Genomic DNA, 13,539 nt, shown 5'->3' with positions numbered 1-13,539 from the left:
CGTAAACAGATTCATCAGCACCCTTGTCCCCTGAGCTGCAGTGTGATTCTCAGCAGGGAGGCAGTGCTTCACCACTGCTGTGTTACGCAACACCACATGTCATGGCCTCTCTCTTGGGCTGGTGTTGGTACGCTGTTCCTGGCCGCTTGTGAAAGCCATGCTCTACATGGTGCTGTCCTTCCTGAATGGGTGTGCCTAAGACACATGACACACAGATGGTGTGTAGAAAGAGATAGAGAATATCAGAGAACCCTGTGACCAGGATACACACACACACACACACACACACACACACACACACACACACACACACACACACACACACATGACTACTTACATACTACCTTATGAGATAAGTTTGAAGGCAGTGGTTAGAGTGAATTGTGTAGCCTCATGGCAGCTTTTTGAGGCATATTAATAAGAGGGAATCTCATACAGACTCCTCTAAGTGAGACTTACACATAACTTATCCATCAACTACTTGTCCTTATTCTTATTTTAAAAATACCTAATTACAACATTCTGCTAAATATGTGATGTGAATAATGTTCAAGTCTTCCTGTTACAGATTGTCATGGATAAAATGTGACTGTTTTGGTGCTTTGACTTACCTTAATCGTTACTTAGTTGCAGTTACTTCAATTCTGCAATGAGTGCGAAAACAATGCTGGCTCAGTTTTCTCCGAACTTCAGCATCATTACCGATGCGCTGTGACGCAGAGCTCGTCCCAAGACATTTACGCGGCCAACTCCGTTTCCATGCTTTGGCTTCTAACACGCCACCTCCTAACATGGCGTTAGCGAACAACTCTGCTGCCAGTGTAGGCGAAACAACAACATAAGCAATACGCCGGGGGAACGAAATGTGTGAAATCCTTTTAACTACAGTAGGCTACCATTCGACCGTTTGCTTTTTTTCGGACTGTACTGTCTGCTACACGTGACCTGAAGAAAACAACCCGTTTCTGTAGCATCAGTCCAGTGCGCGAGAGACAGGTTGAGTGAGAGCCCACCTGCCTCACGATGACTATGGGACCCTAATATGAGTCTTGAGATTATGCTGATGTTCTCTGGCCACCGAGTAAGAAAGGAGTTTTCGTTCAGGGCGCTTTAACATTAAAGTAGTCAACCAACTGTCAGCAAACATCAACAACGTTATTAAGTTATTCACTCTACAAGTCCTCAAAAATGAACGAGGAGAGCGGTCTAGAGGTGGACGACAGGATCAGAGACAAATTGCCTCCCATATGTTGTGCTCCCTCTACGGTAAGTCCTTTGTTTGCCAATCATTGCTATTAAGTGCGGTCTGTGGTATTTTTTTTAGACAGAATTAGTTGTCATGCTTTAAACATATTTGTACTGTAACATTTAACATTTTGCTCATTATCACGACAGTATCAGTGCACTGTTTGCCAGATTCTAGGGAATATAGGCTAATAGATCAGTCAGACCTGATTGGAAAAAAGACAACAACTCTAAGCAATAAATAGAAATATGTGTGCATCTCTCTCTCTCTGACTATCTGCATCATGCCTCTCATTCATCCATCCATCTTGACTGATAAGGTTTTCCCAGAGCCCCTGGGTCCAAGTGCACATGTTAAAACAATAAATGTGTCTAAAAACAGGTGTAACCAGTGAAAACACAATATCTGTATTTTAGTCAGACTGTTCCAAAAAAAAAAAATCCACTCTGCAAAGGAACAAATATTAGGATAACTTGGATAGCTATTTTATACTTTTAAAATGATATTAGGCTATAATATTTGAAGTTTTTTGGTATGTATGATTTTACTTTAAATTGCTCATTTTAATGTAACATGCTAAGAACCATAACTTAATAAGCTATTATTTATGATTATATGATGAAATAGTGAGAACCATTAGGCCTACTTAATTAGATATTATGATTATATGATGAAATAGTGACGTTGATCTCTTTATTTCTCAAGTGGAGCTTGAATAATGAGATGAGATAGATAGATAGCCTCTGTACTGTAAACAAACAAGAGGTTAAAGGAACACTTCACCGTTTTTTCATATTAAACTATGTTATTCCCTTAACTAAGACGAGTTGATACATACCTCTCACGTTTCAATGCATGCACTCTCTGGCTCTGGGGCGCGCCGCAACTAGCACTTAGCTAGCCCAGTTCATTCATTAGGATCCAAACAGAGATGAAGTTAGAAACAACCAGTGTTGTGCACGTTCACACTCTTCAGTAAGTTCAAAGTTCAGTTCACACACGTGGAAAGTGAACTGTTCACGTTCATAGTTCACAATTTTTAATTTTGACCTAGTTCAAATTCAGTTCATTTGAATGAAAATCTGTTGTTTCTGACGGAATATAGGCTACAGCCATCTGTTGTTCTCATCTAATTGAGAATGTCCGTAAATTGGCCTTAATTCGCTGGGCAGATACATTTCTTTTAGGTCTATGGCAGATACCGACGCCTAATAAATGCGGCCGCGCATTTATTAATAATTAATAATAAATGCGTCAGCTGTGCATGCCTGACAGCGGAAGAGTGTAGTTTTTACACCGGGAGCATGGAGGAGGCTGCCTTGCTGCATTACCTGCAGCGATGGAACTGTTCAGTGACATACTGTACAGTAGGGCTCTTTGAACACGTTATGCATCCCTCTATCATCACTGACAAGTGCAGAATATTTCCGCGATTGCATTCACATAGCAGCGGTTCTGTGTAGCCTACAATGCATCATGCGTAACGTGATCATGGGTAATGTAGTAAGGTAGTGCAAAGCTGAGTTTAGGAGTGGCGCCCGTGGGCAGTGAGTGTGATAACGACATACTGTTTCTAAATTGCTAGCAGATAGTGTCACTTGACTTCTCAGGACGAAATAAATTAATCAGCAGTGACGTTCGTCGTTCATTTCACATAATCTGAGCGAATTCATGTTCAAATTCATTATTTACAAATGTGTTCCGTTCAGTTCAGCGTTCACAGAAAAATGAACATATTCAATGAACGCGTTCTTTTGAACTCGTTCATGCACAACACTGGAAACAACTATATTGTAATGTGTGGCGGAATAACAATTGGGACCACTTACACTCGGCGCAGTAATATCCTCACTCCCAAGTGAAACTGAAAGTGCAAGAGTGAGGATATTACTGCGCCACACAATATAGTTTTCCCTCTTACCTGCTTAGAAATGTACCACATTTTATTTTGTCTCACCATACTGTACTTGGTCGTGTGACAACTCGTGTAACTGTATTTTAAGAGGGAAAACACGGAGGTGTTTGGTCATTTCTAACTTCATCTCTGTTTGGATCCTAATGAATGAACTGGGCTAGCTAAGTGCTATCAAAGTTGCGCTGCGCACCAGAGCCAGTGAGTGCACGCATTGAAACGTGAGAGGTGTGTATCAACTCGTCTTAGTTAAGGGAATAACGTAGTTTAATATAAAAAACGGTGAAGCGTTCCTTTAAAGATAATTTGGTAACACTTTACTTGACGGGTTCATTCATAGCACATTCATAACAGCGGTCATGAACTGCACATGAAGCATTCATGATTGTTTCATGAAACATGACTCAACATTCATACCAACCCTTTCATGAATGTGGAAGACAAAACGTCAAAAACTTGTCAAAATAAAAGTCCAACAATCGCAAAGCAGCATTGCTGTCTTTTTTGTTTTAGCCAACCTGATCATGTCACATCTTAGTCAACGGGGAAGTCCAGTGTCCAGGAGAATTTAGTTTTTTGTTTGTCTATTTGCTTATTTTATGATAGCAACCTCTGAAGAATGCATAATTGTCTACACCAATGACTATAGATATGCCTATTTGTATAACTTGGAACGGTTTGACATTTCCTTGTAGGAAAAGATGATAAATTAGCAAAGGTTACATTATTAAACAAATAAAAAATAATAATTGACCACATTCTGTTTCTCTGGCACTGGACTAGCCCATTGACTCACATGTGACATGGGTTGGAATAAACGCCAACGCTTGCGATTGTTGGACTTTTATTTTGACAAGTTTTCATTGTTTTGTCTTCCACATTCATGAAAGGGTTGGTATGAATGTTGAGTCATGTTTCATGAATCAGTCATGAATGCTTCATGTGCAGTTCATGACAGCTGTTATGAATGTGTTATGAATGAACCTGTCAAGTAAAGTGTTATCGATAATTTTATTAGATTGGTGGGATTACGTCTAATGTCCCTGCGATTTGAGTTAGCCAGATTGGAAGGATCCCCCCCAAAATCAAGTGTTAAACTAGTGTCCTTAATTTTTCCTTTCTCTTGCTCTCTCTCCATCTCTCTCTCTGTCTCTCTTACTTTCTCTCTCTCTCTCTCTCTCTCCATATCCTATCTGGTTTCCTATCTATTTCCTGTTTGTCCTCTCTTCTCTTGAGTCTAGAAGGCCAAAGGGGAATGCCAACTGCATTAATGTCAAATAATACTTTAGAAAAGCCATTTGCGCCAGTGTGCAGTTACATTACACACAAACATAGTAATGATTGTAATTGAAAGAGGAACAGTCTGTTCAGCCCGATTATTGCCAAACAATGGACCTTGGTATGTATGTGTGTGTGTGTGTGTGTGTGTGTGTGTGTGTGTCTGTGTGTGTGTGTGTGTGGTCTGGGCTGGGGTTTATTAGAACTGCTTCTATAATGACCAGAGGACATTTCATGACTCAAATTAGCCCAATATGTGTGTGTGTGTGTGTGTGCGCGCGCATGTGTCATATGTGTATGTGAGTAAGTGCGTATGTGTTTGCGGGTACTGTGTGTGTGTGTGTGTGCGTGCGTATGTGTCATGTGTGTATGGGAGTGAGTGCATGTGTGTTTGCAGCTGTGCGTATGTGTGTGTGTGTGTGTGTGTGAGAGAGAGAGAGAGAGAGAGAGAGAGAGAGAGAGAGAGAGAGAGAGAGAGGGAGGGAGGGAGAGGAGTGTGTGTGTGTTTGCCCTTCTATTGAAGGTGTATCAGGTAAAGTGTGCGTGTGATGGTTTGATGTGCACCTTGTTTTGTTCTGCCGATGAAAAGAGGTGCATTGTGCTGAAGCCCTGGATAGATGCAGAGCTGTGCTGCTTTCATCCCATAGAAATGGAGCCCACCATGCCCTGTGCGCACATGAGCATAAAGATAATAATAAAACAATTTATTTATATAGCACTTTAAGCACAGAGCACAATGTGCTTTACAGACAAACATACAAACAAACAGAATAAAAAACAATACAATAATAGTAGTAATAATTATAAAATATCAGTAAATAAAATGACAAACTACCAAAGACAAACTTCGCTGAAAGATGTGGTTAAGGTGGTTGTTTCATGCTATGAATAAATAGTTGCATTCACATATTTGAAACTTGAAAGTGCTGTTTTGTGATTCATCTCCCTGAGTGCCGTCAAGAGTGACAGCAGTGCTACGCTAGGTGCGGTATACGATACAGTGTGTGATATGATTATATGATATGATATGATCTGATATGATATGATAGGTGTGGTGTACCATACAGAATAGAGAAGAGATGTGGTGTTTATACAATAAGCAAGCATGTGCATCACTAATGCTTTTCCTAGTGGCGCAGTCAACATTATGGCTGCTAATGGTTAACTTGGGGCAAACAAAAATGAAAAAAGAGATAAAGTAAATAGAAAAAGCTTTTCCGTGTTCCCTGTGTAGTACCATTTGTGATTTTCAATTGTGAAATGTCCAATTAAGAGTATCTTGCAGCCAGCCAACCACACACACACACACACATACTGCACACACACATAGTGTATAACCATGTTTCTCTGTGTGTGTTTGTCAGGGTGTGAAGAAGCTGTACCCCTGTCTCAGTGGCTTTACCTTCAGTCTCCACCATCACAGGCCAAACACCGTCTACTCACGCTTTGGTGAGTCAGCAGAGTAGAATATGATTCTGCTAATATTGTTTTAATTCAAGTCATATTTCTCTTATCCCTAAGGGGGGATTCATTTCATTTGTGGTGTCACCAGAAATGACATCAGACACATTCTTTTTTCTCCATATCCCCTTTAGGGCTCAGCACTTAGGTAAAGATTGCCTTTTTACTAATAAACTATTCTTTTGGTGCTAATGTATGCTTACTGTTATGATAGTGGAGCTGTTCTGTCAGGGGTGATAAGCTCTTCCTTTCTACATTCATCATGAATTGTATGATGTTTAGAGAAATGAAGGGTAAGACATAGAGAGATGGGGCAGAGAGAGAGAAAGAGAGGATGAGGAAGTATGAAAGAAATTGAGATAGTGAGGTGTGAGATTAAGAGAAAGAGAGAAAAAAAGCGAGGGAGTAGAGAAGAACGAGATAGAGAGGGTGAAAGAGAGAGAGAGAGAGAGAGAGCCAGAGGTCTTTGTTTTGTCTGCGGAGGCGATGATCTGCTGAGTGTGTCAGACTCTCTTAAGCACTGGTGCTCTTCACTGTGGCTACTGATGCCAGAAGAATTATGCAAACCTCCCCTAAATCAAAGCCACATGAGGATAACTTGCTTTTCAGCACTGACACATACACACACACGCTCACGCTCATGCTCACACGTACACACAGACACACACATGCACACACCACACACACTCACACACATGCACTCATGCAAACCCCCCCCCCCCCCCCCCCCACACACACACACACAGTCGCACACTTAACATACACAACTCCCCATACACACTCCCACACGCACGCACACACACACACACAGACTAAACACTGAACCATACACACTATGAACTAGAAATGCATGCTCATGGGCAACCCCCCCCCCCCCCCCCCACCCCACACACACACACACACATACACATAGACACACTGTGTGATTATATGATTTGTCTTTCACGAGGCTCAAACATCATTTAATGTCTCCCAGGCCCAATTCCAGGGTGGGTAATGGTGCTGCATCACTGGCTTCATATGGTCTGTAAAGAGCTCAGTTGAATGGGACACAAGATGAGCGTTCTCTAAAGGTCACCTCTGGGACATGTCACCTGTGCATGTACGCAATCAGCTGTATTTCACTCAGGAGGGAAGCAGATTATTGCTGATACTCACACAGCACCCCACACTACATTTTGTGTCATATTTGTGTGTGTGTGTGTGTGTGTGTGTGTGTGTGTGTGTGTGTGTGTGTGTGTGTGTGTGTTTGTGTGTGTGTTTCAGTGTGTGTGAGAAAGAGATAGAGAGAGATGGACAGATGTAGGAGAGGGATGAGGAGACTGTGTGTGGTTTCTGGTTTCTGTCTTTGCTGTCTGAGCTACTGCTCGGTTCCCATGACTACCTGTGTGTTCTGCCAAAACATCTGATGACAGTGCTCCGTGTTGTCTCCCCTAGCAACTATCTGTGATGTTGTATTGTCAGCCCAGTGTGTCCATGCTTGTATATGTGCTATATTTAAGTATACTATTCTTTGGTGTTGTGTAATTAAGCAATTAAGCCAGCCCCAAGAGGCTGAAAGGCCAAGTGATTTTAACACAGCTAGGGGTGTTGTTGTATGTCAAGACACAAATGCTTTTCTAAACAGTTACTACATATACCTGGCAAGAGTTCATAATATGAAACCACAGCAAGGGGAAATGAAATGATCTATTTCATTTTACAATAGCATGGAATGCAATTCAGCCAATCATAGGGGCCGGAACTATGCAAAGTAAATATTTTAAATTAACAAAACTAGTGACGATTTGTAATCCCAAATGATATTATGTTTGCATTTAAATTGCTTTTCCTTGTTAGTAGGCATATATGATCAATTATCATTATGTTTATTTTAATACATATTTGATATTGTGTAAGCATAATATATGTATATGTAGTGTAGAATACATTTTTACACTAGTTGGTTGGGTTTTGTCTCATTTGTAAAATATTTTGAGACCATGTTGCATGATGAAATAAACACTAAATTGATTGACTGATTGATTAATATATTTAAGTTGGTACTGTCTAATTTTGTGTACACAAACCTAGCCAATAAAGCTGATTGTGATTTGAATTGTGATATGATGATAATGACAGTAAGATAGTGTGCTTGCACGTTGACCGCGTATAGGTGCAGAGCTGCCCCCTTTGTGTGCGGACGTGCGACAGAAGCAGCGCTTCTCCATCGACACTCTGCCCCAGGAAGTGAAAGCTCCTTTCCCTAGCGACCCCGTCATTCCGCTCCGCAACAAAACTGCCCGACAGTTCCAGTGAGTAGCTTCTGTCTGGCGCCCCCTGTGGCTGGACAAGACACTGCTGTGTGTGCGTGTGCGTGTGCGTGTGCGTGTGCGTGTGCGTGTGTGTGTGTGTGTATGTGTGTGTGTGTTGATGTGTTATTGCTCTGGCTCTGTTCCACAGGGAGGATATGGAGAGTGCGTTGACATCGGGCGACTGGAGAGAAGTCTATGAGTTTTATCTCACCACGTTCGAGTCCTTCCTGGAGCTCAATGCTGCTTTTAAGGTGAAACACAAAACAAGAGGGAGAGGGGCCTAGAAAAGAAGAGAAGAGAGAGAGGTAGAGATACAGGCCCTCATTTATGAAACGTGCGTACGACCAAAAACAGGCGTAAAACAGGCGTACGCTTGTTTCCACGCAAAGTATGGCATTTATCAATGTGAATGTGATTGGTGCTATACGCTCAAATCTCATGTCTAGTGTGAACTCGCGTACGCAAGTTTTTCAGGCGGCATAGCACCGTGCAGCAGTAAATCGGCGGTGGATTAGAAAGTTGAAGAGTTGAATTCATGGACTATCTCGGACATAACACCTTTCCTGTAATGTGCAGCCTATTTTCACATATTATATTGACACATTTGATGGCTTAGAATAGTCATGTAGGAGATGATTACTTTCTCTTTGGCAAACATTCATGAATTATATATTTTGAATTATTTTGAAAGGGAAAATTTCAGTGTTGTATGTTTTTGTAATTAATGTATTTATAGTATGATGCGTTCTCTATGCGAAAATAAAGTCTGTTGCGCTTAAATCGCTCTAGTTTCCTGCCTTCCTTGATGACAGCTTCTAGCTGTCAAAATTGACAAGGTTCAACTGGACATCACTGTGGCTCGAGATCACTAATGATCTCTTTTGGACGTATAATGCGCCTTCATGTCGTAAATTCTAGAGGCGAGGCCATTAAAACGAGCATATATAGGGGCGTGATATTTAAATTACGCTTGTTTCCAGCCGTCACATTTATCAACACACGTTTATTCTTACGCTGGAATTGGAGTGATACGAAGGTTTGATGAATCACATGAATCACATGTTTGATGAATGCCTTGTCGTAAGATGATTCCTGCGCTCAGATATACGCTGGTTTCTACGCTCTGTTGATAAATGAGGGCCAGAGAGAGAAAGAGAGAAGGAGAGAGAGATTGAGATAGAGAGAAAAAGAGAGAGAGGTGGAGAGAGAAGAAGGAAGTACCAGCTGTCTCTCTGGAAAACATTAGTCATAAGAAAAAAGACCATAAAAAGACCTGAGATTCCCCATATATCTCTCCACACTCTCGCTCTCTCTCACATACACACACACACACACACACACACACACTCACACACATACACACACACACGCATACACAAACACACACATACACACACACACGCACACACATACACACACACACACACACACACGCACACACATACACACACACACACACACACACACACACACACACACACAAACGTGCACTTTTCAGAGCAGGGCAGTAGACTGGTAAAGTGTAGCTCCCAGTCTAGATTGTTTGTGCTGCCATTAAAAGCCGCACCGTAAAAACCCTTAACAACAGGAAACACGCCCTCTCCCCATGCTCACCATCTCACCTCCTCCTCCTCCTCCTCCTCCTCTTCCTCTCTCCTCTTCCTCTCTCCATGTCTTAGAGAGAGGCCAACGCTCCGTTCAACACCATCGAGGACTCGGGGGTCAACTCTAAATTCATCAACGTTGTTTTTGATGCCTTACCTCAGGCTGTAAGAAGTAACTGCCCAAATGACTTCTTTTACTGTTTGTGTCACTTGCTTTGATTGTATTGGATGTCCCCCCTCTATCTCTGCAGCCTTCTCTGGGCCCTCATTTAAATGCTGGGCAAAGGGCAAAGTCTATTTCTAACTAAAGCCTGATTAATTATATATATATATATTAATATTGCAAATGTAATGAGTAAAATCCAAAGATGAGAAAGATGTGAAAGATCTGATGCACAAATCGCCATGGGTCAGTTGAAGCTGTCTCACGTCACACGATGCTTGCTCATAGACTGACTTTGCACTTTGCCCAGCATTTAAATGAGGGCCCTCTGTGTTATGAAACATTGTGTTCTCGCTTAAATCTCAGTTATTAATCCTCTGATATTCTGGTGCAAATCGTGCCATCTGTCTCTAATGAGTCACTATTGTGGTTTTAACAGCCCCAGGAGGTCCAGAAGTCTGTTCTGAAGGGGATCATAAACAGCCTGTTGAGGGAGTGGAAGGGGTGAGTGTGGAGCAGCAGGGTGGCTAGCTAGCCTAGCGCTCTTTAGTGGCATTTTCTTTGCCACTGGATTTCCTCACCTCCACAACATTGCAAAATGCTTTGTGGAAAAAAATGCAAATGCAACTTGGAAATTGATTTTGACATGTTGTTACTAGCTGCACTAGCCTAACAGGTAGCTAAGCAAATACCCATTGTGGAAAAGTTCAGAAGTTGAGCTTTTTTGTAACTTTGAGTGCCTAATAATAACATATAGCAGCAACTTGTACACATCAATCAATTTCCATGTCGCTCTTTTTTATTCACATTTCACTCACGGTTTAGAGCTTTAGACAGCATGTTGTTGAGCGCTAAAATGGCTGCTGCTGTTCTTCCTTTTTTTCCTCCTCAGGCCGCGGACAAAAGATGACCTCAGAGCGTACTTCATTCTGGTGCAGGTAATGCTGGCTACTGAAGCTGCATTGTACACTCACAATCTAGAGAAGCGAGCAAAAGGTCTGTAGGTAGGGTCATGACGTGCTTTGAAGGGACTGTACAGGAGTCTACTGAGCAGGCAAGCAGGATCCAGGCGTACACCGCTATGCTACTCCTATCTAAGGAGGACGGGAGGTATGAGGGGAGGAGGCGGGTTGAAAGTGAGTTACCTAACTAAATGCTGCGGCTTAATTGGGTAGGCTGGGAATAAGTCAAGGGTAACCAAGGGGAGGGCATGTAAGAGTGGCGGGTTTACAAGGAGTTGGAAGAGGGACAGAAGTTGAAAAGCATGATTGTTTTGACTAGTACACACAATGCTTTGCAGCAGTAATATTGTATACTGTTATGCGGTATGTGCAATTATTATAATAAAGTATATCAGAATATGAGTGGCTCATTGTAACAAAATATGAACTATTGCAGAATGGTTACTGCTCAGTTGGAGCTTGTAATTCTTCTTCGTTAGGGGAGTGTTCGTTATGGCAGAGGTGTTGGTAAGATGAGGCCACACCATTGAGGCTTGTTGTTTGGACGCTCGTACAGTACATAGCGTGCTTAGACCAGCTCCTCAGGTCATAGCGCTAATGATGTAATGTTCCACGGTCGCCGTGGTGATGAGATGAGGTCACAGTGGGATGGGGAGTGGCCAGTTTACTGTGAAACATGGAATTCTGCTCGACAAGCTGAGAGCGAAATGATGCTGACTTTCTCACAAGCCGTTTTTCTCAGGGCTCTGTTGTCTGTATTCCCTTGCCTCCTCTACTGTTTTTTTTATCATGCACTCCCTCAATCTCTCTCCTCCCTCTCCTCCCTCTGTTCCTGTGTGTGTGTGTGTGTGTGTGTGTGTGTGTGTGTGTGTGTGTGTGTGTGTGTGTGTGTGTGTGTGTGTGTGTAGAACCCTCAGTACTCCCACACCAGCACATATGTGATCTACGCTCATCTGCTGAGACAGATAGCATCACTCTCTGAGGCGGACCATCACTTCCTCATGCACTGGTTTAAGAAGTGAGTTACACTTCTGATAGTTGATTTATTATTTTATTTTATACAAGCACTACAGATATTGCACCGTTTATGAAATGAGTTTCCCCTCATTGCACTCATTGATGCACTTATTCTTACTGCACTCTACCTTTTCAAATTTTTTCAAGAATTGTTTTTAGAATAGGGCTCGGGATCATGACGTGAAAACTTTGCGGGCACAGCCATATTGGCAGCCTCACTCCTTAGTTTACTATGGATTACTATGGATTTACTCCCGCCTATTAGTGTGTTCCTGTTACTTAGTTTTTGCCTTCTTGGTCATATGTTGCTGTGTAGTGTAACAGCGCAACTCACGATCGCAAGAGGAAAAAAAACTCTAATACTATATTGCTTCTTGTCAATATTCCTAGAATGCAAGGTGTGTGACCGAGCCCTATTGTTTACCATGTTGTACATGTAAGTGTCTGGGTTAAAAAGCATCAGCCAGGCCCCAGCCGTGGCGCAACTGGCTGGGGCACCTGCACCGCACGCCGGCGACCCGGGTTCGATTCCCGCCCCGAGGTCCTTTCCGGATCCCACCCCGACTCTCTCACCCATTTGCTTCCTGTCTCTCTCTACTGTCCTGTCAACATTAAAGGCACAAAAAGCCCAAAAAATATACTTAAAAAAAAAAAAGCATCAGCCAAGTGTAATGTAATGCAATGTAAGGAGTTCAAAGAATCAAAGACTAATGGCCACCATCTGAATTAGTTTGTCACTCTTTGTTCTGGTCACAGTCTTTAGCTCTTGATATAAGGGTGGTTCTACACACTGTCATTAAGGAAGTAGATCAGTATGTGAACTGCAAAAACACATGATATGATCAAAACAGTCTGTTGGGACTGTGGATGGCCTGCATGAAGGTTGTTTCTGTAGGAGTGAGGTAGAATGTCAGTGGAAAGTTGGTTGTGACTCGTCCCAGACGGTGCTGAAACAGTGGGATGGTGATTGAAATGTTGTGGCGACTTGCGCTGGTGTTTCCTGGACTAGAGTCTGATCCCCAGGCTTCGTAGATCGCATGCGTCAGCAAACACACCACTCTCCACCAATTTCCAAACTTCTGACTTCCCCACAGACTCGAATTTCAGCACACTATTTTGGATTTCTCAAGGCTGTATTCTGCTCGGCTCATAATATGATCATGAGATTCTCTGCTGTCATGACTGGACTCTGAATTTCCAAATGTACTGAAAATGAGTCTTAGTGAAGAGCTCACTGCAGTGTGGCCTACTGGAACTGATGTTGAGCACATGGCGCTGCATATTGATAGATGTGAGTCTGAGGAGAGGGTGACAAGCAATGGGCTGACATATCACAGGCTATGCTTAAGTATGTGTGTGTGTGTGTGTGTGTGTGTGTGTGTGTGTGTGTGTTCATAGACTGTCTCCACGCAGGTTCAAGCAGCTGGTCGAGCGTCTGCAACAGTTCATCTCCACCCGCCTGTTTTCTGCCACGCCCGATGACCTTCCGCCAATCAGCAAGTGCTCCTGGTGGATCCCCTCGGCAACCAGAGTTTTGTCTCTCCTTAGTGAGTCAGAGTGCCCAAAAACACCATCTTGACCAAAACCCCACTTGCTGCGCCC

The 13,539-nt window shown here is 42.6% G+C and overlaps 1 protein-coding gene across 1 annotated transcript in view; it reads left to right on the top strand.

Annotated features, from left to right (window-relative positions):
• Positions 1 to 1,191: 1,191 nt before the first annotated feature.
• The window catches only part of LOC134063917 (probable E3 ubiquitin-protein ligase HECTD2), a 53,802-nt gene continuing 41,454 nt past the window's right edge, over positions 1,192 to 13,539 (top strand). The window contains exons 1-8 of the mRNA XM_062519667.1: positions 1,192 to 1,266; positions 8,053 to 8,191; positions 8,340 to 8,442; positions 9,871 to 9,960; positions 10,398 to 10,462; positions 10,851 to 10,896; positions 11,829 to 11,938; positions 13,336 to 13,484. Coding sequence (XP_062375651.1) covers positions 1,248 to 1,266; positions 8,053 to 8,191; positions 8,340 to 8,442; positions 9,871 to 9,960; positions 10,398 to 10,462; positions 10,851 to 10,896; positions 11,829 to 11,938; positions 13,336 to 13,484 — 721 coding nt within the window. The 5' untranslated portion in view covers positions 1,192 to 1,247. The remainder of the gene's footprint in view (positions 1,267 to 8,052; positions 8,192 to 8,339; positions 8,443 to 9,870; positions 9,961 to 10,397; positions 10,463 to 10,850; positions 10,897 to 11,828; positions 11,939 to 13,335; positions 13,485 to 13,539) is intronic.

This window comes from Sardina pilchardus, chromosome 18, assembly GCF_963854185.1.
Source record: "Sardina pilchardus chromosome 18, fSarPil1.1, whole genome shotgun sequence".
Classification (NCBI taxonomy): domain Eukaryota; kingdom Metazoa; phylum Chordata; class Actinopteri; order Clupeiformes; family Clupeidae; genus Sardina; species Sardina pilchardus.
Note: the sequence above shows the minus strand (reverse complement) of the source record. Positions and strands in the feature narration are given on the sequence as shown.